Source organism: Pan paniscus, chromosome 18 (genome assembly GCF_029289425.2).
Source record: "Pan paniscus chromosome 18, NHGRI_mPanPan1-v2.0_pri, whole genome shotgun sequence".
NCBI classification, from domain to species: Eukaryota; Metazoa; Chordata; class Mammalia; order Primates; family Hominidae; genus Pan; species Pan paniscus.
In genome coordinates this window covers 57,664,029-57,689,038 of record NC_073267.2, presented here as the reverse complement: position 1 = coordinate 57,689,038, position 25,010 = coordinate 57,664,029, and the positions used below count along the sequence as shown (strand labels likewise).

The window sequence follows — 25,010 nt, the reverse complement described above, 5'->3', positions numbered from 1 at the left end:
TACGCAAACTACGAAATACAGAAGGAATGGAAGAATTAGAAAACTCATCATTTTTCCAGCACTAGTGGAGGTGGCACTAGGCAATGGTCATCAGTGTTGGAGATCTTGATAATGAAGGAACCAGGCTGACACACCCTAACCCACTGACCCCGACCAACATTCCTAAAAGTGGGACACCAGACATCATGTGGTTTCTGATGTGAGGCGACAGGAAGTACACTACATCACCTCTTACATTTTTTTTTGCCAAACGGCTGGAATTCTGGATTTCATTAAGCCTTAGGTCTAGTGACCAGTTTATTAGGAAGCACAGGGGATCAACAATTATGTTAGACAACACCATGGAGATGCAATCAGTCTAGTTCAGAGTGTGGGAGATCCAACAGGATAAATAAAAATCAGTTTCTCCAACAAATAAATGGCATAGAAATGCAGACAAGGGGAAATGCTTACAGATTAAAATGCAACTCAAGAGTTCTATCAGATTTCTCCTTTAGACCTTGTTTGGATCTTGATTCAGAGAAACTAACTCTATAAAGACATGTTTAAATAATTAGAGAAATTTCAATACAGACTGGGCATTAAATGCCATTAAGTAATTATTGTTACTGTGGTGTTATTTTATTTTATTTTATTTTTTTGACAGAATATCGCTCTGTCGCCCAGGCTGGAGTGCAGTGGCACCATCTCGGCTCACTGGTTCAACTCACCTCCCGGGTTCAAGCCATTCTCCTGCCTCAGCCTCCCGAGTAGCTGGGACTACAGGCACCCGACTGTAGTGTTATTTTATTGTTACTATTTTTTTTTTTGGTTTGTTTTTTGTATTTTTTGAGATGGAGTCTCACTCTGTCACCCAGGCTGGAGTGCAGTGGCATGATCTCGGCTTACTGCAACTTCTGCCTCCTGGGTTCAAGCAATTCTCCTGCCTCAGCCTCCCGAGTACCTGGGATTACAGGCGCATGCCACCGTGCCAACTAATTTTCGTATTTTTAGCAGAGACGGCGGTTTCACCATGTTGACCAGACTGGTCTCGAACCCCTGACCTCAAGTGATCCACCGGCCTTGGCCTCCCAAAGTGCTGGGATTACAGGCATGAGCCACTGCGCCTGGCCCTGTGCTATGGTTTTTTAAAGGACTTTATCTGAAACAGATATATACTGAAGCATTTACAGATAAAATGATATGATGACTGAGATTTGCTTCAAATCCTCCAGGAAACAAAAGTCAGAGGGAAGAGACATGAAACAAAAATGTCAAACATTTTTAATTCTGGAAAGGGGGATGAGTACTCAGAAGATTACTACATTGTTTTATTCTGTTATGTTTGAAAATTTCTGCAACAAAGCTCCTGGCTAGCAAGAACTAGGATGTTTGGATGTCACATGCAAAGAGATTCCACCAGTTCCGTTATCCTCTTTTCAAGGCTTCACCGCCTTTGGGAAGAAGAAGTCTCAAGGCGAGGGATTGAAAAAGCTTCAGTGCTTCTGGTGATGCTGAGGTTCCAGAGAACAAGGTTGATTTTCGATGCACTTCTGGGCATCTGCTTCTGCATTGCCAGTGTACTCGGGCCAGTAAGTGGCAGACTTGGTGAGGTTTGGGGGACTCTAGGCTTCAGAGGTTTAGAGATGGAACTGCGGGCATGTTCAAGTCCATGCCAGGAGTTAGAGATGCATTTGTCTTTCAGTTGCTGTCTAGAAAATGAAGACCTTTTGAGGACAGTAGAGCATGGTGGTTAGGAGTAGCTAACCACCAAGGAGTGGCCCTGTAGCCACTGCTTGGATTCAAACCATGTCCCTGGCACTTAGCTGCTGGGTGACTTCTAGCAATATAGTCACATTCTCTGTGACTTGGTTTCCCCATGGAATCCCATGGGACCCTCAGGTGTAGACCTTATGGAAACCCTTGCATGTAAAATGGAGAGCTGCCTCATAGGGTAACATTAAATGAGATAAGTATATAAAGCATTTAGAACATGGCCTGGCTCAGCACATGTTAGCTCCTCTGAGAAATGGCTGAGCAACTCTGGGAATGTAGGTAGCAGGAAATAATGGTCTTCTCCAGGTAACATGGTTGGGATGAATGTGCTCTATTTCCCATCATTCTCCAGTTCCTCAGCCCAAGAGTCTCATATAAGAGAAAGAGTCTGATTGGCCAGCTGGGGTCACATGATCACTGGTTGGCCAGAAGAAGTGGGGTACTTTGATTTACAGTCCAGCCTAGACTGCACCAATGGGGGAGGTGGGAGTCTTCCCAGAAGAAAACTGAGGCACTGGTACCAGCTACGGGGAGGTGAATGTAGGTCAGGAAGAAACAGCAGTCGATGACAGAACAGAGATAACTGAGTCGGGTGACAGTTAGGTGCCGGGTCCTCTAGATCCACTCTCCATCATTTTCCATCCTGCCCTGTGCCCCTAATGTGGATCACATTAATGGACCCCCACTGCCCTCTGGCTTCTGGTTGGGGTTGACTGGTGGGAGATTCTAATAGGAGACTGGAAGGAGGAAGAAGATGAGGTCAAGATACATATTCCCCAGGCGACCTCCCTCCTTGTCCTTGGAGGCTGGTGACCACAGCTCCTGTCCAGACCCTCTCTGTGTGCCTCACCCCTTGTGGGCCACAGAACCTCTTCCTGCTCTTGCCCCTTAAGTCTAAGGAGGCCACTGTTCCCTGCTGTCACCAGCTTCATGGTGCTCCACCAGGCCTTGTTGGATTTCCTATATTCTGTCCACACCTTTGTAAAGCCACTTTGTTAACGCCTAAATCACTGTTTTGTGTGTGTCCCCTGTCTCCTGTCAGGATGAGGACAGCCACCTAAGGTTGCAGAACTGGGTCAGTTGAACTCCTAAGTCTCCTCCAACTGGACCTTAACCTTCTTGAGGGCAGGATTGTACTTGAGTCAGTTTTGATCCTTCAACAAACCCCCAGCATGAATCAGACCTCCCAACCCTTCTTCCAGCAACAAAACATCAAACGTGTCTGGCAGGGTGGTCTGAATGATCCAAACTCCCATTTCCTTGTAGATATTGATTATACCAAAGATCCTGGAATATTCAGAAGAGCAGTTGGGGAATGTTGTCCATGGAGTGGGACTCTGCTTTGCCCTTTTTCTCTCCGAGTGTGTGAAGTCTCTGAGTTTCTCCTCCAGTTGGATCATCAACCAGCGCACAGCCATCAGGTTCCGAGCAGCTGTTTCCTCCTTTGCCTTTGAGAAGCTCATCCAATTTAAGTCTGTAATACACATCACCTCAGGAGAGGTAAGCAGCTGGGACTGCCTATTCCGGGCCATGCTTCCCTACCCTTCCTCTGGACATAACTGCCCTGGGGGCCAAGAGAGGGAGAAAAGGGGGTTAGAAGAGGAAGGAGAAAGAGAAAGAAAATAATTCCTAGGTTGAGTGTGGATAACCATTAACGATTGCCTGTGTGTCATGAAAGCAGGTCAACAATAATGCAGGAAATGCCACTTACATTCAGAGACTAGAGAGGATTTATCCATTCATTCAACAAGTAGGAACTTTGGGAAGCCCAGGCAGGAGGATTGTTTAAGTCAGGAGTTCAAGACTAGCCTGGGCAACATGGAAAGACTCCGTCTCTACCAAAAAACAAAACAAAGCAAAAACAAAAATCAGCCATCTGTGGTGGCTCATGTCTTGTAATCCCAGTTGTGGAAGGCCAAGGCAGGAGGATTGCTTGAATCCAGGAGTTTGAGACTAGCCTGGGCAACATGGCAAGACCCTATTTCTACTTCCAACCCTGCAAAAAAAAAAAATAGCTGGGCTTGGTGGTACATGCCTGTAGACCCAGCTACTCAGGAGGCTGAGGTGGGAGGATCATCTGAGCCCAGGGAGGTTGAGGCTGCAGTGAGCCATGATCACGCCACTGCACTCTAGCCTGGGAAACAGAGTGACAGCCTGTCTCAAAAAAAAAAAAAAAAAAGACAAAAATTAACCAGGCATGGTGGTATGTACCTATAGTCCCATCTACTTGAGAGGCTAATGCAAGAGGATCGCTTGAGCCCAAGAGTTCAAGGCTGCAGTGAACTATTATCACACCACTGTACTCCAGCCTAGGTGACAGAGCGAGACCCTGTCTCAAACACACACACACACACCCCAAATAGTTACTGAGGCCTATTCTGAGCCAGATTATGCTCTAGACCCTGGGGATAGGCCCCTGAACAAAAAGACACAAATCCCAAGTAGAAGCATGTTGGAAAGTGCATCCCCTAAGCCAACCTGAGGGTGAGGGTGTGGGAAGACTTGATGGCTTAGGGAAATCTTCCAGGGAAAAGCAATTTTTGGTAACATCTCAGAGTTTTAATTTCCTTATCTGCAGAAAAGGAATCCTTTCACCTGCCTGGTTATTGTTACTGTCCATTCTTACTCTTGCTTTTTTTTTTTTTTTTTACAGCATAACACAAACAAGCATTGACAGAAATGGAGGAAGAAACTCCAACTTATGACCTATAGTTGTGGGGGATACTGGGATTTCATCTATTTCATTTTGATATCTTTATTTTTCTGTGGTTTACCAATTGCCTCGAGGGTTGTGGGTTACTTTGATATTGAAACAGATACTTTAATTTTTGGAAAAGGCAACACTGCTTTGGCTCCTTTCCTTTAAGCCAAACCCCTTTGTGATCTGTTATTAGCCCCTTTCCAGCCTCATCTCTTCCTGTGTCCTCTCCTCTAGCCCTAGCTTGACTTCCTCCTGCCACCTAGGCTGGGCTAACCTCCAGTCCTCAAATACACCGGACACATCCCCCTCCTGGTGACTTTGCTCATGTCACTCCCACTCCCAGCCCTTTAAAAATCCCACTCATCCTTCAAGATCCAGTTTATTTTTCCTCTCCTCCGTGACGGGATCTCCAAACCCAGCCTTCTACTGGCATTCCCTGCTAAGCATTTGCAGTTCTTTTTGCACAAATCTGGCTGCCCTACTAATATGAGCCCCCTTCAAAGACACAAACCATTTCAGATTCACCACTCTGTCTCTCAAAAGGCCCAACACCTGAATTACACAGAACAGATATTCCAAAAACATCTGCTGAATTATTCATTGCCATCAAGTAGAGGCGTTCCAAAAATGCAAGCACTAACAAACATTAGGTATTTATTGGAATCATTATGGTTATTACTGTTCACCATTTTATTGGTTCTGTGGCCTTAGGTAATTTGTTCAGCCTCTCTGAAGCTGTGGAATAATAATAGAACCAACCTCATAGGATTGTTGTCTCATAGGATTCAGTGAGTTTGTACATGTAAAGCATGTACATGGGGGTAGTGGTTGACAAGTGTAAGCTGTACAATTAGTGTTAGTTTCCATTAGGCCTTGAGCTCCACTGTCCTCCTGCACTTGACTGACAGCTAAAAGATCTCCCTGTTTATCTCAGGAAAGTCATCGTAACAACCCCTAACTTACTCTTAGCCATACGTTGCTCCAAGTCATTACTTACATTCGCTTGGTCAGTTCTCTAACATCCCTCTTGTGTGGCAGTTTCTGTTAGTGTCCCCATTGTCACAAAGGAGGAAACTGAGGCAAGGAAAGGGTAGGTAACTTGTACAAGGTCATGTGATTGCTAAGTGCTGGGGCCTGAATTTGGACATGGTGCCTGGCTGCAGAGTCCGGGTCTTCAACCCTTGCAGTCACCCGCCTCACTAAGGAGCCCTGTGCTAAGGCCTAGCTTGGTTCCTTTCTGTATATTCTGAGCACCTGCTGTATGCAAAATCCAGTTTCCTCAAACATCTTCATAGAAGCATAAAACAAAATGGTCTATTTGAGAGTGGAGATGGAAGTAATTTCTGAAGTAAGGATTTCTAGGCAGTTGCTTATATACATTTTAATTTAATTCAATTAATTAATTTATTTTTGAGCTGGAGTTTCCCTATTGTTGCCCAGGCTGGAATGCAATAGTGCAAACTTGGCTCACTGCAACATCTGCCTTCTGGGTTCAAGCAATTCTCCTGCCTCAGCCTCCCGAGTAGCTGGGACTACAGGTGTGTGCCACCACGCCTGACTAATTTTTGTATTTTTAGTAGAGACGGGGTTTCACCATGTTGGCCAGGCTGGTCTCAAACCTTAGGTGACCTGCCTACTTTGGCCTCCCAAAGTGCTGGGATTACAGGCATGAGCCACAGCTCCCAGCCTACATTTTATTTTTAAATTAATTGAAAAAATTTTTTTTACTTAAAAACATTTCTTTGTCCTTTCTCTTGCACTAAAATTAATTTTTTAAAAAGATCTGAATACATTCTCCTTGGAAACAAAATAAAATAGTATAGAAGTTGCCTTAGACCTAGTTTCTTCCCCTGTGCCCAGAGATTAGCACCATTAGCAACTTGGTTTTTGTACTACAGACCTTTTAAAGCACATTTGACTGGACAGGATGGCTCACACCCGTAATCCCAGCACTTTGGGAGGCCGAGTTGGATGAATCGCTTGAGTTCAGTAGTTTGTGACCAGCTTTGGCAACAGAGCGAAACCCCATCTCTACCAAAAATGCAAAAAGTTAGCTGGGCGTGGTGGCGTGCACCTGTGGTCCCAGCTACTTGGGAGGCTGAGGAAGGAAGATGGCTTGAGCCCAGAAGGCATAGGTTGCAGTGAGCCAAGATTGTACCACTGCACCCCAGCCTGGACAACATAGTGAGACCCAGTCTCAAAAAAAAAAAATACCCAAAACCAAAACAGTCCATTTAGGTACACATGCAAGTTACCCATAAAAAACATTGGATTTTGTGTTTGTGTATTTTTATGTAAGTGGTACTATGTTTTACATAGCGTCCTCTTCTTGGTTTTGCCAATAGAAAATGTAGAACATAGCTTTTGGGGGATTTTTTACATCAATGATACTACATCTTTGTGTTGCTTTGTAGCTTTCCCTCCTGCTTATTGTGACTGAGCTTTCCAGAGCTTTCCAGTTAGCACACATAGATCGTCCTTATTTGTATTAGTCCATTTTCATGCTGCTGATAAAAACATACCCAAGACTGGGTAATTTATAAAGGAAAAGAGGCTTAGTGGACTCACAGTTCCACGTGGCTGGGGAGGCCTCACAATCATGGCGGAAGGTGAAAGGCACATCTTACATGGTGGCAGACAAGGGAGACTGAGAGAGCTTGTGTAGGGAAACTCCCCCCATATAAAACCATCAGATACTGTGAGACTTAGTCACTGTCATGAGAATAGTCCCTCCCACAACATATGGTGATTGTGGGAGCTACAATTCAAGATGAGATTTGGGTGGGAACCCAGCCAAACCATATCATTATTTTATTCAGTGATGCTGAATCATAATTACAGTACTTTTGACATGCCTGAATAAAGTGCTATATATGCATTATCTAGCACTGTTCTCAAATCAATATGAGAAAGTAGGTTGTATTATTATTTCCATTTCACTGATGAGGTGACAGAGGCACAGAGACGTGGAGTAACTTGTCTATGGTTGCACATCTAGTAAATGACAAGTCTGGGGCATGAGCTCTGACAGTTTAGCTCTAGGACCCAAGATTACCTACTACTTCTGGGGTGACTTTGTTGTTGTCTGAGACAGGTTCTCACTCTATCACCCAGGCTGGAGTGCAGTGGTGCCATCATAGCTCACTGCAGTCTGGACCTCCTGGGCTCCAGCAATCATCCTCTCTCAGCCTCCTGAGTAGCTAGGACTACAGGCACACACCACCATGCTTGGCTAATTTTTAATTTTTTTTAGAGATGGGGTCTTGCTATGTTGCCCAGGCTGGTCTTGAACTCCTGGCCTCAAACAATCTTCCTGCCTCAGCCTCCCAGAGTGTTGGGATCGTAGATGTGAGCCACTTTGCACAGCCTGGGATGGACTTTTTAAATCCTTTTCCACCAACTTGTAAGATGTTTCCAGCATTTGGCTGGTGTAAGCAGTGCCGTAATGAACATCCTTGTATGTGCTTCATCTAACATGTGTGAATGTTTCGCAACAGAAAAATGAAATTGCCAGATCATAGAGTTTTGTGCAATTTTTAATCTTAAAAGATACTTTAAAATTGCCCTTCAGAGTGGCTATACCAATTTATGCTCCCTGATGTACTTTTAAATGTTTTAAAGGCTCCCACTAGGGCACGTCCTGGAAACTGGAAGGAGTTTAGGTGAAAGTTAAAAGCAAATCACTTTGTAAGGGATTCAGACTGGCAATTCTAGAAAACATTAGTGAATTGTTCTTTAAAGATTTCCCGATTTGGAATGTAAGATTTTGTGTTTTTGTTTTTGTTTTGAGACTGGGTCTCATTCTCTTGCTCAGGCTGGAGTGCAGTGGCATGATTACAGCTCATTGCAGCCTTGATCTGCCGGGCTCAAGTAATCCTCCCGCCTCAGCCTCCTGAGAAGCTGGGACTACAGGCATGTGCCACCGTGCCTAGCTAATTTTCCTACTTTTTATAGAGACGGGGTTTCACCATGTTGTTCAGGCTGGTGTCAAACTCCTGGGCCCAAGTGATCCACCCACCTTGGCCTCCCTGTGCCCGGCCAAATGTTACTTTTTATATAGCGTTGAGCCAGGCAGTATATGTGGGAGGAGGGAAGTAGGCAGAAGAATCTATAACAAAAAAGAAAAAAAAGGAGAAAATTTAATTAATATTATTATTAGTAGTAGAATGAATAGAATTGAGTGAAGAATAGAAGCAATTCTCTGGAATATAGATATTAGTGGTGTTACCAAGCAAAAGGGGCTCACTGCCTAAAGTGCTAGAAGCCAATACTTTGACACTGGGTTTTTGAGAAAAGAAAAGCTTTTTATTGCAAATTGGCTCACAAGGAGACAGGAGTCCAGCCCAGATCTGTCTCCTTGTGCTTGCTTTAAGACAGTGATTTTATTAGGAAAGATTTAAGGGGTGGATTCTGAGATTAGTAGGTGATTGGTGGAATGAGAGGGGAGGTCTGAAAAGCCCTTGTATATATGCAGTGATCTCTTCATGTCTCTTCATGGGTCCCATTTGCAAATTCACAGGGAATTAGTATGAAATATGTGGTGAAAATTTAGGCTGTGTCGTTAGCAAGCTGGTTCTGCACAGACTCTAGTTAGCCATACTGGTTCCACCGATTTTAGCCGGTTCTGTTACCTTACAAGCAGAGGGACTTTCAGCAAGTTGTTTCTTTCTGTAACTGCTATCCTACAAACTCAAGAATTTCTGTTAGTTACTGGTTTCTTTAACTCTTTGGGGCATGGTTTCAGTAGCAGTAGTAATAGTAGTAGTATTAATCGTAGTAAAATATCCCTTTTATTGAGCACATTCTATGTGTGCAGACACTTTCTATGTTATTGAAATCTCACAAAACCCATATAAAGTAAGTATAATTATTCCAGCTTTACAGATGGAGAAGCTGAGGCTCAGAGTGGTAAAGTAACTTGTTGAGAGTCACACAGCCAGAGAGAAGAAAGATGTGAACCTGGGCTGTCTGTCTCTACTCTTCCACCCTTCCTTTCAAGCCTTCCTGCTAGGAGAGGGCATGGGGAGGCCACCTGCCACCCCTTCTGGGTACCCAGGGAGGTGACATCTGTGCCCGTCAACTTGCTGTCTTGCAGGCCATCAGCTTCTTCACCGGTGACGTAAACTACCTGTTTGAAGGGGTGTGCTATGGACCCCTAGTACTGATCACCTGCGCATCGCTGGTCATCTGCAGCATTTCTTCCTACTTCATTATTGGATACACCGCATTTATTGCCATCTTATGCTATCTCCTGGCTTTCCCGCTGGAGGTAATGTCTTTCTTTGTCACCCATTTGATGCTGGGCCCCAGAAGTCCCAGGGCTCTGGAATCTGGGATACCTCTGAGTGAGAACATTGATTCTTGTTGACCTTTCAATCCATTGTGGTTAAGATTCAGCTCCACTCCCTACTTCAAACTATTCTCTGGCCACAACATTCGGTTAATAAGTAAATAAGAGGTGAATGTGATGTGCAAAGTCTACCTCGTAGCTTTCTATGGGAGATTATCTGCTTCGACAACTTTCCTTTGTAGATAATCTCTGTGCGAGATTTTTGTTCCGTCTCTTCTACCCAGAATGTGCTGATGTAATAACACAGCCAGCATTTAACATTTGTCTGAGCACAGTATAATGGGGAAAGGGAAGCATATTTGTTGCCAAAGATTCCGGTGAAATAAAATTGAGAAAACAGAAATGATTCTTGGATTATGTGTGCTCTGAATTATTGAAATTGAATGTTTTCCTGAGTGCAGTCACTCTGATCGAAAGATGATTTTAATTATTAGAGGATTTAGGGTTCCAGAAGACAGAGGAACCATTTCGGTTTAGTTTCTGTCTAAGTAGCCATAGCCTGGCTTGGGACTCAGGAAAGAAAGGCCCCTGGGATGCTCTAAGGCATAGTGGCCTGGAGAGTTTCGATTGGCAAACCTCTCTTTGGAAATACACCCAGTTGCCCTACTTATGCCAGGCTGAACTCTCCTGCCCTTGTCAAAGGAAGCCCTTGCAGATCAACTCCAAACTTGCTGTATCCTGACTCCAGGTATTCATGACAAGAATGGCTGTGAAGGCTCAGCATCACACATCTGAGGTCAGCGACCAGCGCATCCGTGTGACCAGTGAAGTTCTCACTTGCATTAAGCTGATTAAAATGTACACATGGGAGAAACCATTTGCAAAAATCATTGAAGGTATGGAAAGTCTGACTTTCTGCTCCAAACCTGGTGATGGCATGGTGAGCCGAGCCCCTCTCACCTCTTGAGGATTTTTTTTCTTTTTACTGCTTTGGGGATGGTGCTGTGCTCTTTGGAGAATGTTCTTGTGGTTATCTTTGGTGTATTTCTTTTTTATTTCCCAGACCTAAGAAGGAAGGAAATGAAACTATTGGAGAAGTGCGGGCTTGTCCAGAGCCTGACAAATATAACCTTTTTCATCATCCCCACAGTGGCCACAGTGGTCTGGGTTCTCATCCACACATCCTTAAAGCTGAAACTCACAGTGTCAATGGTAAGGGTTTGGGGGGCTTTGTTTTCTCCCCATCATGATTGGGAATTTTCTCATGTGTCCTTTTTTAGCCATGCCCCTCAAAGGTCTGAAGGCTTTGTATATGGACATTATATGTTGATTTTGATTTTCCAGACAAAAGTACAGTGCTGTCTTCCATCTCAACCCATCTGAAAAAGTGACATCTTGGATAGCCCTGTGGGCGGGCTGGACAGCAGAACCATCGGGGGTGTGGGGGAGGTGGTACTTGTAGTTAAAATTCTGACAATTTGAATAACACCTTGAGGTTGTGGAGTTCCTCTAGTCCCTAAATAAGGGCCCTGGAAGTGCACTTTAAATACAAAGGTATAGCTTCTTCAGTCCTTCCCTTCGTGGTCGGAACCTGGCCCTGAGAAGTGGCAGCTGCCTTTCAGTGTTAGGAATCCCAGCTCTTCGAGCAGAATATGACACGGTGCTGCTCTTGGAGGGGTGGTAATCCAACTGGGGAGGCCAGGAGGCAGCACCCAGAGCAAGAAGGGAAGCATTTGAGAGTCTGCAGCCAAGGGGTTGTGTGTGCCCCAGATGGCTGTCCCCTCTGCTTGGCTCAGGCATGCACCAGGAAAACACCTCCGAGAAGTCTGAGGGTGTTGGGGGCGCTATAGAAGGAATACTTTCAGAGGTACTTGAGGCTCACACTGAGATGACACAAGGCAGGTCTAGACGAAGGCATTCCTGCTCCATTGGAGTTCATTTTTGGATGAAGCCAGGAGAAGAAAGAAGGAGAGATGGGTATGGATTGGAAGGTTCTTTCGGCACCTCCAGGAGGGCACCTTCTGGGGTCCTGAGAGCCTAAGGTGTTTTGCTATAGTCACAGTGCAGCATAAGTTAGGCATGAAGGGTAAGGATATGTTGAATGTTAGAAAGAAAACAAACATCTAAGGCAAAGAAGAAGAAATAGGACCTTGACAGCAAGAATAGCACCAAGCTACATTGAAAGGAAGCAATGCTCACTCACATGAATTTTCTTGTTTTTTCCCAACTTTATTCCTGTATGCACTTTATGATTTTTCTCACTATGCCAATGGGGAAACTGGGCTGTGGTAGGGGCAACCTGCCCAAAGCTAGAGATGTCAGTGGCTAAGCTGCAACAGGGACTAGGCCTTTGACTCTAAGACTCCAGGACGAGTGCTCTTTCCCCAGCTTTCTCCAGTCTCCCCCAAACACTAGCTTAGCCTCTGTTGGATGAAGCAACTGCTTGTTGGATGCTGAGGATGTGGCTCAGGGATGCGGGTGCCAGGGAATGGAGGAAGCAGGAAGGGCCACGACCCTCACCGCCTCCTCCCCTTCTTATCCAGGCCTTCAGCATGCTGGCCTCCTTGAATCTCCTTCGGCTGTCAGTGTTCTTTGTGCCTATTGCAGTCAAAGGTCTCACGAATTCCAAGTCTGCAGTGATGAGGTTCAAGGTAGGTCATCAGGGGACTGGCTGTAGGCTCCCTGCTTGGACGCTCCTCTGTCTTCAGCCCCCATGATGTTCCTCCAGAACACGTCCCCTGGCCAAGGCCTAGGTCGAGAGAGGGATTAGGTAACTCAGTGACCTCCTGTTCCAAGGCTGGTGTGGAGCCTGGGAAGACAGATGAATCGGGTCAGGTCTCAGTCCCCAAGAAGATCTTAGGATAGTGTGTCCAAACCAGGTCTCAGACAGATGCTCTGCAGACTTTATCCAGGTTTGCATAGAGTTACCCCAATAGATAGTTTTGTTTTAGAAAAACACCATAGATGTTGCTTGCATTGAAAAACTTGGGCATTTTATGTGAAAACCCAGATTTTTGAATTCTCTTGAATGATTAGAAGATCTAGTGACCCTGGACCACATTCTACCATGGCCACAAGCCACTGGAGTTGAGGCAATATCTGCCTTGTTTAGATGGAGGCATTTAGCTGCAGTTTGCTGCAGTCTGTACCATACCCTATTGCACCTCCAGGCCTGCAGCTGCATTTTACCATTTATCATCTTAGAAATGGTCCACTTCACTTATTTACATAGCTGGCATCTGAGTTTGAAAACCCTAATCTAAACCAATTCTTAAAAGTCATTTTGTAGTCACTCTACTTTTACGTACATGCAGTCCACGACCTATTATCACTCATTCACTCATTAATGCAAAAAATATTTATTGAGCTCCTACCACAAGCCAGGCACTGAGAATACTGTATTGAACAGGGGTCCCTGCTGTCAGGGAGTTCTGATTTGGTATTGGAAACAGACAATTAACAAGTAAATTAATGATCAAAGAGGATTAGATCAGATCATATGAAGAGTCATGATGCCAATAAAACAATGTGATGTCCTAGAGCAAGCTTGTCCAACCTGGGTCACAGGTCGCATGCAGCCAAGGATGGCTTTGAATGTGGCCCGACACAAATTTGTAAACTTTCTTAAAACATTAGGTGATTTTTATTTTTGCTATTTTTTTTTTTTTTTTTTTTTTAGCTCATTAGCTATCGTTGGTGTTAGTGTATTTTCTGTGTGGCCCAAGACAGTTCTTCCAATGTGCCCCAGGGAAGCCAAGGGATTGGACACGCCTGTTCTAGGGAGTATGTTGGGGAGGGCTGGGGGTTCCTAGGAAGAGCCTGGTTAGGGAAGGCCCCTGCGAAGGTGACTTTGAGTGATGATGACCAGGCTGAGGAAACAGCAAGTGTGAAAGCCCTGAGGCTGGAATGAGCTTGGCTGCTCTGAGTAACACAAACAGTGCTTTGCTTATCACCAGCCCAGTGTGCTTCCCTGACTTCTCAGCAGCTATGAGAAGGCTCCTGCTGCTGCCTTCCTTCCCATGGGACACTGGGTTCACCCATTCGTTCTCCCCTTCTGTGCCTGTTTTCACCTGTGGAGGGGGCAGAGATGAGGAAGCCACAATCCGAGCTCAGAAGGATGGGTAAGAGAGTCCAAAATGTCAGGAAGCATCCTTCTAGATCTCTTAAGCATATCTCCAGGAAGGGATATGTGAATGTAACCTGACTTCCATAGGATCATACTCCCCTCCATTCTTTTAATTGCTTGAATTTATGTAGTTCAACCCTTGTGCTTTATAGACAGGGAGCTGGAGATGCAGAGAGAATTGACCTGCTGATGATCACCTTTTGAAATGTATGACCCCAAATGACCTTTCCCCAGTGTGGGACACAGACAGAGCTTTTTATTTTCAACAGCTACAAGTAGATTTTTTTTTTTTTTAAAGAGATGGAAGTCTCACTATGTTCCCCAGGCTGGTCTTAAACTCCCAAGCTTAAGCAATCCCCCGACTTGGCCTCCCAAAGTGCTAGGATTACAGACATGAGCCATTATGTCCAGCCCAATCTAAATAGAATTTAATTAGAAAAACATCAATCCTATGAGTCAATGGCTATCATCACTTGGGATGAGGCTAATGTAGGTTAGGCCTTAGTCAACCTCCTGAGCGCAGAGTTGCAGTTGACAGTGCAGTGTTTGCAAATATGGAAGAGTGGCCCGGTGGTCTGAAATTTGGAAAACACTGACCTGGAATTTTCACCCACAGAAACTGGCCTTTCCTAACTGGTGGTACTTCTGCAAACTTTTACTGCTTATTAGAAATTCACAAAACCATACCAACTGGCAGGCTTGTAAAACTGGGAACACATTCCTGCTGAACTGAAGAACTGTATTCCTCCTCCCTCTGTTTCTTTCTGTCTTTACAGAAGTTTTTCCTCCAGGAGAGCCCTGTTTTCTATGTCCAGACATTACAAGACCCCAGCAAAGCTCTGGTCTTGGAGGAGGCCACCTTGTCGTGGCAACAGACCTGTCCCGGGATCGTCAATGGGGCACTGGAGCTGGAGAGGAACGGGCATGCTTCTGAGGGGATGACCAGGCCTAGAGATGCCCTCGGGCCAGAGGAAGAAGGGAACAGCCTGGGCTCAGAGTTGCACAAGATCAACCTGGTGGTGTCCAAGGTAGCCTTGTTCAGGCCATGCAGGCAGGCCAGCTGCCAGGCTCTCAGGACCTGAGGCTAGGAGCTTGGCCAGGTGCCCCACCATTTCCTTGGTTAAAATCTGCCCTCTCCAAGATCTCTCCCCTTAAAATTCAAATTTTTCATGGAGGGCAAACACAGGATATCGTTCATTTTTTAATGTGAATTAATCTATCATTTAAAATTTTTTTGGCTTAGGTAAGACCCAAAATAATATGAGAGTACTGTGTGCTTGTCCTTGGAAGAACTAAGGACACAGAAAGGAGAAGGGAAAGGAGACCCAGCTAACATTTATTACATTCCTCGTATGTGCCAAGCACTATCCTGTGTTTGAATTTGGTTATTCTGTGAACTCACCTTATCTGGTTCTTTCTCTGCCTAATGTTTACAAAGATTAGCTTCCTGCTGTCTCCCTTCGCCCCTCCTCTTTTCTTCTCTGTTATCTATTAATGTAGATATTGATATCTTATAATAATTGATATAGAATAGATATAGATATTGATCTATATATAATGATAAATGTCTAAAAAATAGATAATATCTAGTAGTAATAGGTGTTAATATCTAATATCTACTGTCTCTTATCTATTTATACTTTCTTCCTTGGTGATCATCTCTAGCCCTGCGGTTTTAAATTCTATCTCTGTGCTATTATCTCTAGCCTTGAAGTATCTTCTGGACTCCAGACTCAACTGCCTATTTAATATCTCTCTTAAATGTCCATCAAGCATTTAAAATGAAATAAGGTTTTGATATTCACCCCCTTTGACGAGTTCCCCAAATCTTCCGTTTCCTGGGAGATGGCACCATCATCCTTCCAGTGGTTGAGGACCTGGAAGTCACACTTGATTCCTTTCCTTCCCTCCCTCGAATCCAATCCACCAGCAAGGCCTGTCAGCTTGACTTCCACACCTGCCCCAAACCTGCCACCCTCACCATAGCCCCTCCACTGCCCTATCCCTGCCACTGTCACGCCGCTCCCAGAACCTCCTCATCCACCTCTCTGCTCCCACTTTCGCCTTCTTATGAGCCTTCTACCATACAGCAGACAGAGGGATTTTCCTTTTTTAAATAATTAATATATATTTTTTATTTCAATAGCTTTTGGGGTACGAGTGGGTTTTGGTTAGACGGAGGAGTTGTATTGTGGTGAAGTCGAGATTTTAGTGCACCCGTGACCCGATAGAGTGCATTGTACCCAATAGGTAGTTTGCATCTCTCGCCCCACTCCCATCCTCTGTCTCTCTGACCCTCCAAAATCCATTATACCAGGGGACCCCGACACCTGGGCGGTAGACCCGCACTGGTCCACAGCCTGTTAGAAACCAGGCCGCACAGCAGGAGGTGAGCAGCAGGCCAGTGAGCATCACCGCCTGAGCTCCGCCTCTTGTCAGATCAGCGGCAGCATTAGATTCTCATAGGAGAGCGAACCTTATTGTGAAGTGTGCATGAGAGGGATCCAGGTTGCACACTCCTTATGAGAATCTTGCCTGATGATCTGAGGTGGGACAGTTTCATCCTGAAACCAATCCCCTGCCATCCCTCAGTTGGTGGAAAAATTGTCTTCCATGAAACTGGTCCCTGGTGCCAAAAAGATTGGGGGCAGCTGCATTATACCATGACAGAGGGATCTTTCTAAAACATAAACCAATTCAAGTCACTCTCCTTAAACCCTTCAGTGACTTTTCACTGCCCTTAGAGCCCAGGTTCCTCCAAATCTGTACCTGTACCTCTGAACCTTTTCCCCCCAGTGTTCTCACAGCTCTTGGGCAGCAATGACACCTGCTCTGTAGAAGCCTTCCCTGGCTGACCCATCTAAAATTGCCTCAACCCCCAACTTTCTGTCTGTCATAAGAGCCAGCTTCATTTTACTCATATCACTTATCTCCATCTGATATTTATTTATTTATGTAGTCTGTCTGTCTTCCCATCCCCTCAGCTTATATTCTGAGCTCAATGTTGAGGTCTTTTCTTCATTACTGGGTCCATAGAGGAAACTCAGATAACTATTTGATGGGTGAATGAATGTTTCAATAAATGAATGCATGCATGCATGCATGAGATTCTGTGAGGCTGGCTTCTTTATTCCCATTTCACAAATGGAGAAACTGAGGCCCAGAGAGGCTAAGTGGCTTTCCCAGGATTGCTGCACAGAATAGACACAAATCTGGAATTCAGGGTTCTTGCCACCTACCCCTGAATTCCCCTCTGCCTTTCCCTTGTGATCTCCTTCCTCTCGGGTCACCCCACCTGCCTCCGGGGACTGAGCACAAAGCTCCTCTTGAGCTTTGCTTGTCTGAGGAGTCTTGGGCTCTGTGTGGTTATTTTGTTTTCTGTGTGTTGTTTTGGGTTCTAAACAGTTGAGCCGCCATGGGCAGGTGGGTATGCCAGGGCTTTGCTGTCCCAACACTTGTATGTCCTCCTTGGCTTGCAGGGGATGATGTTAGGGGTCTGCGGCAACACGGGGAGTGGTAAGAGCAGCCTGTTGTCAGCCATCCTGGAGGAGGTAAGTGATCTGTGGCCACATGCTTGCCTGTCTGCGGGCAGTCCAGGCCCTCCCAAGCTCCAGTGCCCCAGGCGGGGCCCCCCACTGCTTTCTTCCTCACAGGGGTCTGAGCAAGTGGGATTTTTATAAATCAAAAATGTTTGTGCTTGCTCTGTGCGGGAGGTGCGTGATCAAGGTGGCCCTCTCTCTTCATCTTGTGGCAGCACTCCTGGTGCAAGCTGCCTCTTATGTCACCTGGAGACCTGTCCTCACCTGTGCTCTGTGAGGATACAGGATATTAACACAAAGTTAATACGATCATGCAAATTATTTCACAGAGAGTTGAGTCCAGTCTCTCTTCCACACTGCAATACCCTCTTGCAATGGTCCCTATAAAAAAAAAAAAGAGCATAAAAATCATTTTGTAAAGCCAAACTCATAACATTGAGGAGTGGGATGTATGTGCCTTTTAGGATGGCGTCGGAAGAGAAATGTGGGGGGAGAAACAGGGAGAAAGAAGGAAGGAAGGCTGGGGAGAGGAGCCCTACTGGATGGGATGGGGCAGTCTTACTCGTACTCCGGCAGTGGGGTACATATGCCTGCTGGGTGCCCTTGCCCTTGAGATTTGAACCCCCCATTCCATCCCCTGTGGACGAGTTTGAGGTCTGTTGCCATGTGGACGTGTGGCTCACACACCCTTTCTCCAGTTTCTTTTTTCTTTCTTTTCTTTCCTTTTTCCCTTCCCTTCCCTTTCCTTCCCTTCCCTTCCCTTCCTTCCTTTCTTTCTTCTTTTTTTTGACACATCCAGTCGGGAGTGCAATGGTGTGATCTTGGCTCACTGCAACCTCTGCCTCCAGGGTTCAAGTGATTCTCATGCCTCAACCTCCTGAGTAGCTGGACTACAGGCATGCGCCACCATGCCCAGCTAATTTTTGTATTTTTTGGTAGAGACATGGTTTCACCATGTTGACCAGGCTGGTCTCGAACTCCTGGCCTCAAGTGATCCACCTGCCTCAGCTTTCCAAAGTGCTGGGATTATAGATGTGAGCCACCATGCCCGGCCATTTCTCCAGTTTCAAAAAAACCCCAAACCCATTCCCCAGATCCTTTGGGGTCACACTGCACACCTTATAACGAACACTAAAAGCACCCATGACGCCTGCTATGCATTTTTGGTCACATTCCCTCAAGCGTCTTACACCAGCCCTTCCCCATGGAGCCCCAACCTCACCCCCTCCTGGGCTGCCATCTCTTCCCCCTTCTTCTTCTGCCCATTGTCCCTTGTTCCCCCAACACTGGGAGAAGTTTTCCTTCCTTTCTTTGGCTTTTCCCTCAGCTCCTTCTCCCAAATGCACATTGCCAAACTCATCCCCTCCTTGGAATGTGGTTGTGTTACCAAAGCCAGCTCTCTCTTAACACATCAGCCACGTGCTGCATGTGGAATGGCCTTTCCCCGGTTTCTTTGCAACTGCAAAGAAGAAAGACTCCATTAAAAAAAATTGTAAAACTAGCTTCAGTACTTACATGCGAAGTCTTGTGCAAAGAGCTTTCCATTTTCCCCTTTAACTCTGGTAACCTCCCATGACAAAGGCATACTCACAATGACCCATTTACAGATGAGTACGTGAGGTTCTGAGAGGTGACTCATCCAAGGTCATACAGCAGGTAAGGGGTGAGCCAGGGCTGAGTCCCAGGTCCACCTGAGGTCAGAGCTCTGTTCTACATCACAGCAGCATTGCCTGGCAGCCTCCAGGCAAGACCACCTCCTACGTGCCCAGTGGTTTGTCAGTTTCCTATGTAAATGAGCCTGTCACTTTTCTTCTAATAAAGGAAGACAGAGATGCCATTTTAAAGTTTTGTTCTTATTCATTAAAGCTTGGCTCCAAACTAGAAGTAAACATTTTAGGGTATAAAAGAGAAAGGATTGAGAATGATGAGGTCCCAAGTCAGGGTGCTGGGGATGAGTGTCTATCTCTATTTGTTTTTAACGTGTTGTTTTGAACTTATGCAGAAAAGCAGGAAGAACACTACAGCAGGGATCCATATACCCACCATCTAGATGCAGCAGTTGATAGTTTTTGCATATTTACCTTACTATATAGACATATATTTTGTAGAATACTTTAAATTACAGAGGTTATAACACTTTCCATTCTAAATACTTCATCGTGATGTCCAAAAGTAAGAACGTTTTTCTACCTAACCATGATAACATTATCCTACCTAACAATAATAATTCCATAATACCCAGGCATGCTCAGAGATAGCCTGGAACTTTTGGTGTGCATGGTGAAGACCATGGAGGCACTGGCTGCCAGGGAATGGGGCTGGGACAAATAAGAGGAAAAAACGTTCACGCCTGTAATCCCAGCACTTTGGGAGGCCGAGGCGGGCAGATCACGAGGTCAGGAGATCGAGATCATCCTGGCTAACATGGTGAAACCCTGTGTCTACTAAAAATACAAAAAATTAGCCGGGCGTGGTGGCAGGCGCCAGTAGTCCCAGCTACTCAGGAGGCTGAGGCAGGAGAATGGTGTGAACCCGGGAGGTGGAGCTTGCAGTGAGCCGAAATCGTGCCACTGCACTCCAGCCTGGGCAACAGAGCGAGACTCCGTCTCAAAAAAAAAAAAAAAAAAAAAAGAGGAAAAAACGTATGGAGTGTCTTTAGTGCAGACCTTGGATTCAGTCCAAGCAGGACCTGGCTGGGCTTATCTCCAGCTGCTTCCACATGTTCTCATGGCCGGTCCCTGGAACTCGCTGGTGGGCCTGGTAGGGCCACATTAAAAGTCCCTTTTACCTAGGAGAGCCCCCAAGGTCCTGGAGGGCAGTGGGGCCCTGGGCACTGTGCCTGCTGAGCCAGGCAGGCTCTGTCCCTTGGCCCAATTGGTCCTGAGGCTGGACTCATTCTGCCGCAGATGCACTTGCTCGAGGGCTCAGTGGGGGTGCAGGGAAGCCTGGCCTATGTCCCCCAGCAGGCCTGGATCGTCAGCGGGAACATCAGGGAGAACATCCTCATGGGAGGTGCATATGACAAGGCCCGGTAAGCTCCTGGGAGGGGAAAGGGAGAGTACAGGGCATGTGGCTGGTCTGGGGGCACCTCCAGCTTCAAACGGTAACCTGACAACTGCTAACACTTGTGTGCTCCACTTAAACGCATTATCATATTCAACCCTCACTGTGAAAGAAATACCATCATATCAATTTTCCAGATGAATCAGCTGAGGCCCCAAGAGGTTAAATAATTTGCCCGAAGTCACCCAGGTGGTGGGATGTGATAGAGCCAGGATTTGAACCCAGTTGCTTTCAGAAACTTCGTGCTTAACTATTACGCTATATTGGCTCAAAAGTCAATACACTCTCCCCCTCCAATATTGCTACATTAGAACTTCATTTGTATTCATTAAATCTTGGCCCCTAAGTGAAAAGGAAAACAAATGGGAGCAATGAGGTTCTGTGAAAAGGAAAACAAATGGGAGCGATGAGGTTCTGTGACGTAGAGGAAACCAGTTTGAATCTATGGCCCCATGGATCTCCCAAGTCTTGTCCATATCCCTCCTTTCCCTCTATGGCTTCTCCCTGCCCTAGAATTCTCGGGTTAACCTGCCCAAGACATGAGATTGAATGTCATGAGTGAAGCCTGTTCAGTGAAGGGTCCAGGAAAACTGCTCTGAATGCTACAGCTATGCTTCCAACTATGGTGGACTCTGACCTGTGACTGTTTGCTTGGTTTTGCAATCTGCCCCCGGGAACAACATAGATATGGAGGTGTAGGAACTGGCTGTCTCTGTCTAGTTGTCCTGTGGACACCTCACAATTATGTCCAATACCAACTCATGAGCACCCTGCCTGCCCAGCCCCATACCCCTGGCTTCTTTTCCCAAATTGTGCAACTCAGTTTAATGGCATCACCCAAACCTTGCACCCTGGGAAGCCAGATGTCTCCTCCTCTGATTTCTTCCACATCTAATTGGTAATTGGTCACCGATCGTGAATAAGCCTGTCTCCTACATATCTCTTGTGTTTCTATCTTCTCCATCTCTGCTTCTAGTTCATTCAGCCTGTGATCTCTTGTTTGAACAGTTCCCACTGCCCCTGCCCTTGGGTCCCTGTCTCTAATCTCCTGCTCTGTTCCACCCCGCATAAGATTGTCTCCAGGGCAATCATCCTAAGTCCCAGCTCTCATCTTGTCATTGCTCTTCTTTATGGTCTTCTATGAGACTGATAGAACTCATACAGAAGTTTTGAAATGTCTGTTAAAATAAAAATGCACCAACCCTTTGACTCAGCAAATCCACTGTTAGGTATTTAATGTGTAGATATTTTCACCCATGGAGGCAAAGACCCATATACAAGGATGTTCACACTGCATTGCTCACAGGAGCAAAAGAGTAGAAAAAATTCCAGTGTCCATCACTAGGGCACTGGTTAAATAATTTATGGTGCAACCATATAATGGAATACTAAAATGCCATTAAAACAATAATAACCTATACATGCAGTACCATGCAGTACACATCCATATACGAATAGATTATTTCTGAATAAATACATAAGACACTGTAATAGTGGCTGCTTTTTTTTGAGATGGAGTTTCACTTTGTCTCCCAGGCTGGAGTACAATGGTGTGATCTTGGCTTACTGCAACCTTTCCGCCTCCCTGGTTCAAGTGATTCTCCTGCCTCAGTCTCTCAAGTAGCTGGGACTACAGGCACGCACCACCACGCCCAGTTAATTTTTGTATTTTTTATAGAGACGAGGTTTTGTCATGTTAGCCAAGCTGGTCTCGAACTCCTGACCTCAGGTGATTTGCCCTCCTCGGCCTCCCAAAGTGCTGGGATTACAGGCGTGAGCCACCGTGCCTGGCCAAGACTGACTGCTTTTGGGAAAAGCAAATGAAGGTCAAAGATGGGAAGGAGAACTGCTTTTTATTGCATCTTTTTATTCTGGTCAAATATTTACTAAGAGTGTGTATTAATTTAAAAGAAATGAAAGAGGGAAGGAAATGAAAAAAGCCTTCAGTGTTATACCATTAAACACCATCAAGTCTAAATTTCTTAGCATGAAAATCAAGACCATTCCTTTCGACACTGGGAAGGGTGATGGGCGGGAGGGCTGGTCCCCTGTGCCTTATGGCTCCCTGTCCTTCACAGATACCTCCAGGTGCTCCACTGCTGCTCCCTGAATCGGGACCTGGAACTTCTGCCCTTTGGAGACATGACAGAGGTGAGAGGGAGGCGAGCCTGCCTTCTCTGTGTAATGTTGGTGCTCTTATGTTCATGCTGCCTCCCCAGGCAGGGAAGGGAGGAATCCCAGCTCTTCCTCCCAAAGCAGCTGGAGTTTTTCCTGCAGCTGCTGCAGGAGGAGCAAAGCTTCCCTCACTGAGGGAGGTTGGGGCTCAGCTTATAGAGGCACCTGGAAAGGAAAGTGGGTACCTTATCCCACAGAGATGGAGAGCTGACCTCAAGCTCCTTCTTCTGAAGCAAGAGCGGAGACCCTGTGAAGATGAGAAACGCTGCATCGCCCTTGCCCCACTCCGGCTGGTGCAACATCAGCCATGACCCTCAGGGGAAATTTCTGACTGTAACATTTCCCTGATAATTCCAATCTTTTACATCTGCAGCCACCTTAATACACATACGACCCTCACCAGAGATAAAAGTGGCATTGCCTTCTTGATATTAATGGTCTAATAATAGCTCAGTCTGTTGAACACTTACTACATGCAAGGTGCTATTCTAGTGACTTGAATGTAGTGTCTTAGGTGAGAGTCACGATAATCTCAATAACCTCAGGAGGGTAGTCTCTTAATTCTTCTTCTTCTTCTTCTTTTTTTTTTTTTTTTTTTTTTTTTGAAGGGGAGTCTTGTTCTCTGTCTGTCACCCAGGCTGGAGTGCAGTGGTGCGATCTCGACTCACTGCAACCTCTCCACCTCCCAGATCCAAGAGATTCTCCTACCTCAGTCTCCTGAGTAGCTGGGATTACAGGCATGCACCTCCAGGCCTGGCTAATTTTTGCATTTTTAGTGGAGACAGGGTTTCGTCATGTTAGCCAAGCTAGTCTCAAACTCCTGGCCTCATGTGATCCACCCAGCTCGGCCTTCCAAAGTGCTGGGATTACAGGCATGAGCTACTGCGCTTGGCCTGTTCTTCTTCTTTTAAAGCTGGGACTATAAATCCTTGATGGCAGAGAGCTCAATGATCTTATTCAAGGTTGTTTCTTCAATAGGAAGAACAAGGTCTCATCTGTAAAATGGCATAAATAAGAGTACTGACCTGATCGGATTGCTTTGAGGTTTAAATGAGTTAATACAAAGTGTTTTGACTAGTGCCCGGCCTAGAGTAAGTGTTAACTATTATTGTAAGAGCACAGTAGGCATTGAATAGTGTTTGATGAATAAGTAAATGAATGAATGGGGAAACTGGGCTTTGGCCAGATCAAGCAGGTTGTCCAAGGTCACACAGTGGTGACCTGGAAGCATGGCAGGGACAGGAGTTTTCTCTGCCACCATTTCAACTCTGATTCTTCTCTACAGAGACTTCAAGCAGTCAGGATAGAACAGGAACTAGGACTTACACTCCAGCTCCCACTTCCTCAGAGCCTCAAGGAGGGATGGGCCAGCTGGCAGCTGCCTGGAGTGCTAATCTGCAAAACATGCTCAGTAACTTGGGTTTCCACCCTCAACTCCTATCACAGCAGGTGCCGTGTGACATGGTCCTTCCAGCGTCAGTAAAGCTCCTTGCAGCCATTGTAGCTCTGGTCTGTTGAGTGGGTGCACACAGTGCAAATAGTCTTTGACGACACCTCTAACCCAGGCCAACGGTCCCACAAGTTGACAGGTGCTGCCAATGGAGATTAAAAACCTGAATAAGGCCAGGTCCACTGTAACCCCAGCACCTTGGGAGGCCAAGGTGGGAGAAATTGCTTGAGCCCAGGAGTTTGAGACCAGCCTAGGCAATATAGTGAGACCTCATCTCTACAAAAAAAAAAAAAAAAAAAAAAAAGAAAGAAAAAAGGTTTAAAAACATTGGCTAAGTGTGATGGCACCGCCTGTAGTCCCAGCTACTCAGGAGGCTGAGATGGGAGGATCGCTTGAGACTGAGAGGCAGAGGTCGCAGTAAGCCATGATTGCTGGTGCCACTGCACTCCAGCCTGGGCAACAGAGGAGACCCTGTCTCAAAAAACCAAATAAATAAAACCAGAATAATATGTGAGACAGTGCTCTGACTTGGGAATAAGTGACTTATTTTATTATCTGAATTTTTAATAGTTTAATATTTGCCTCCTAGAAGTTGATAGGTTTAGAAAAATTGTATGTAAGTAAGAGTTACAATTTTTTAAAAGTCATATATCTTTAAATTTAGATTCAGGGGATACATGGAGGTTGTAAGATTTTTAATTAATTGAGAAGCAATTTATTCATCCCCTACTAACCACGTTTTGAAAAATATTTTTATCGATGCATAATATTTGTACATGTTTTTTGGGTACCTGTGCTATTTTGTTATATCTATAGAATATGTAATGATCAGGTCAGGGCATTTAGGGTACCCAGCACCTTGAGTATTTATCATTTCTATTGTGCTGAGAACTTTTCAATCCTATCTACTA

The 25,010-nt window shown here is 45.5% G+C and overlaps 1 protein-coding gene across 1 annotated transcript in view; it reads left to right on the top strand.

Annotated features, from left to right (window-relative positions):
- Window positions 1-25,010, top strand: part of ABCC11 (ATP binding cassette subfamily C member 11) — a 66,314-nt gene that overhangs the window by 6,107 nt on the left and 35,197 nt on the right. Inside the window, exons 4-13 of the mRNA XM_034940111.4 lie at window positions 1,424-1,571; window positions 3,022-3,255; window positions 9,552-9,725; window positions 10,495-10,642; window positions 10,810-10,958; window positions 12,290-12,397; window positions 14,649-14,900; window positions 17,352-17,423; window positions 20,318-20,442; window positions 22,553-22,625. Of these exons, the coding sequence (XP_034796002.1) occupies window positions 1,424-1,571; window positions 3,022-3,255; window positions 9,552-9,725; window positions 10,495-10,642; window positions 10,810-10,958; window positions 12,290-12,397; window positions 14,649-14,900; window positions 17,352-17,423; window positions 20,318-20,442; window positions 22,553-22,625 (1,483 nt within the window). The remainder of the gene's footprint in view (window positions 1-1,423; window positions 1,572-3,021; window positions 3,256-9,551; window positions 9,726-10,494; window positions 10,643-10,809; window positions 10,959-12,289; window positions 12,398-14,648; window positions 14,901-17,351; window positions 17,424-20,317; window positions 20,443-22,552; window positions 22,626-25,010) is intronic.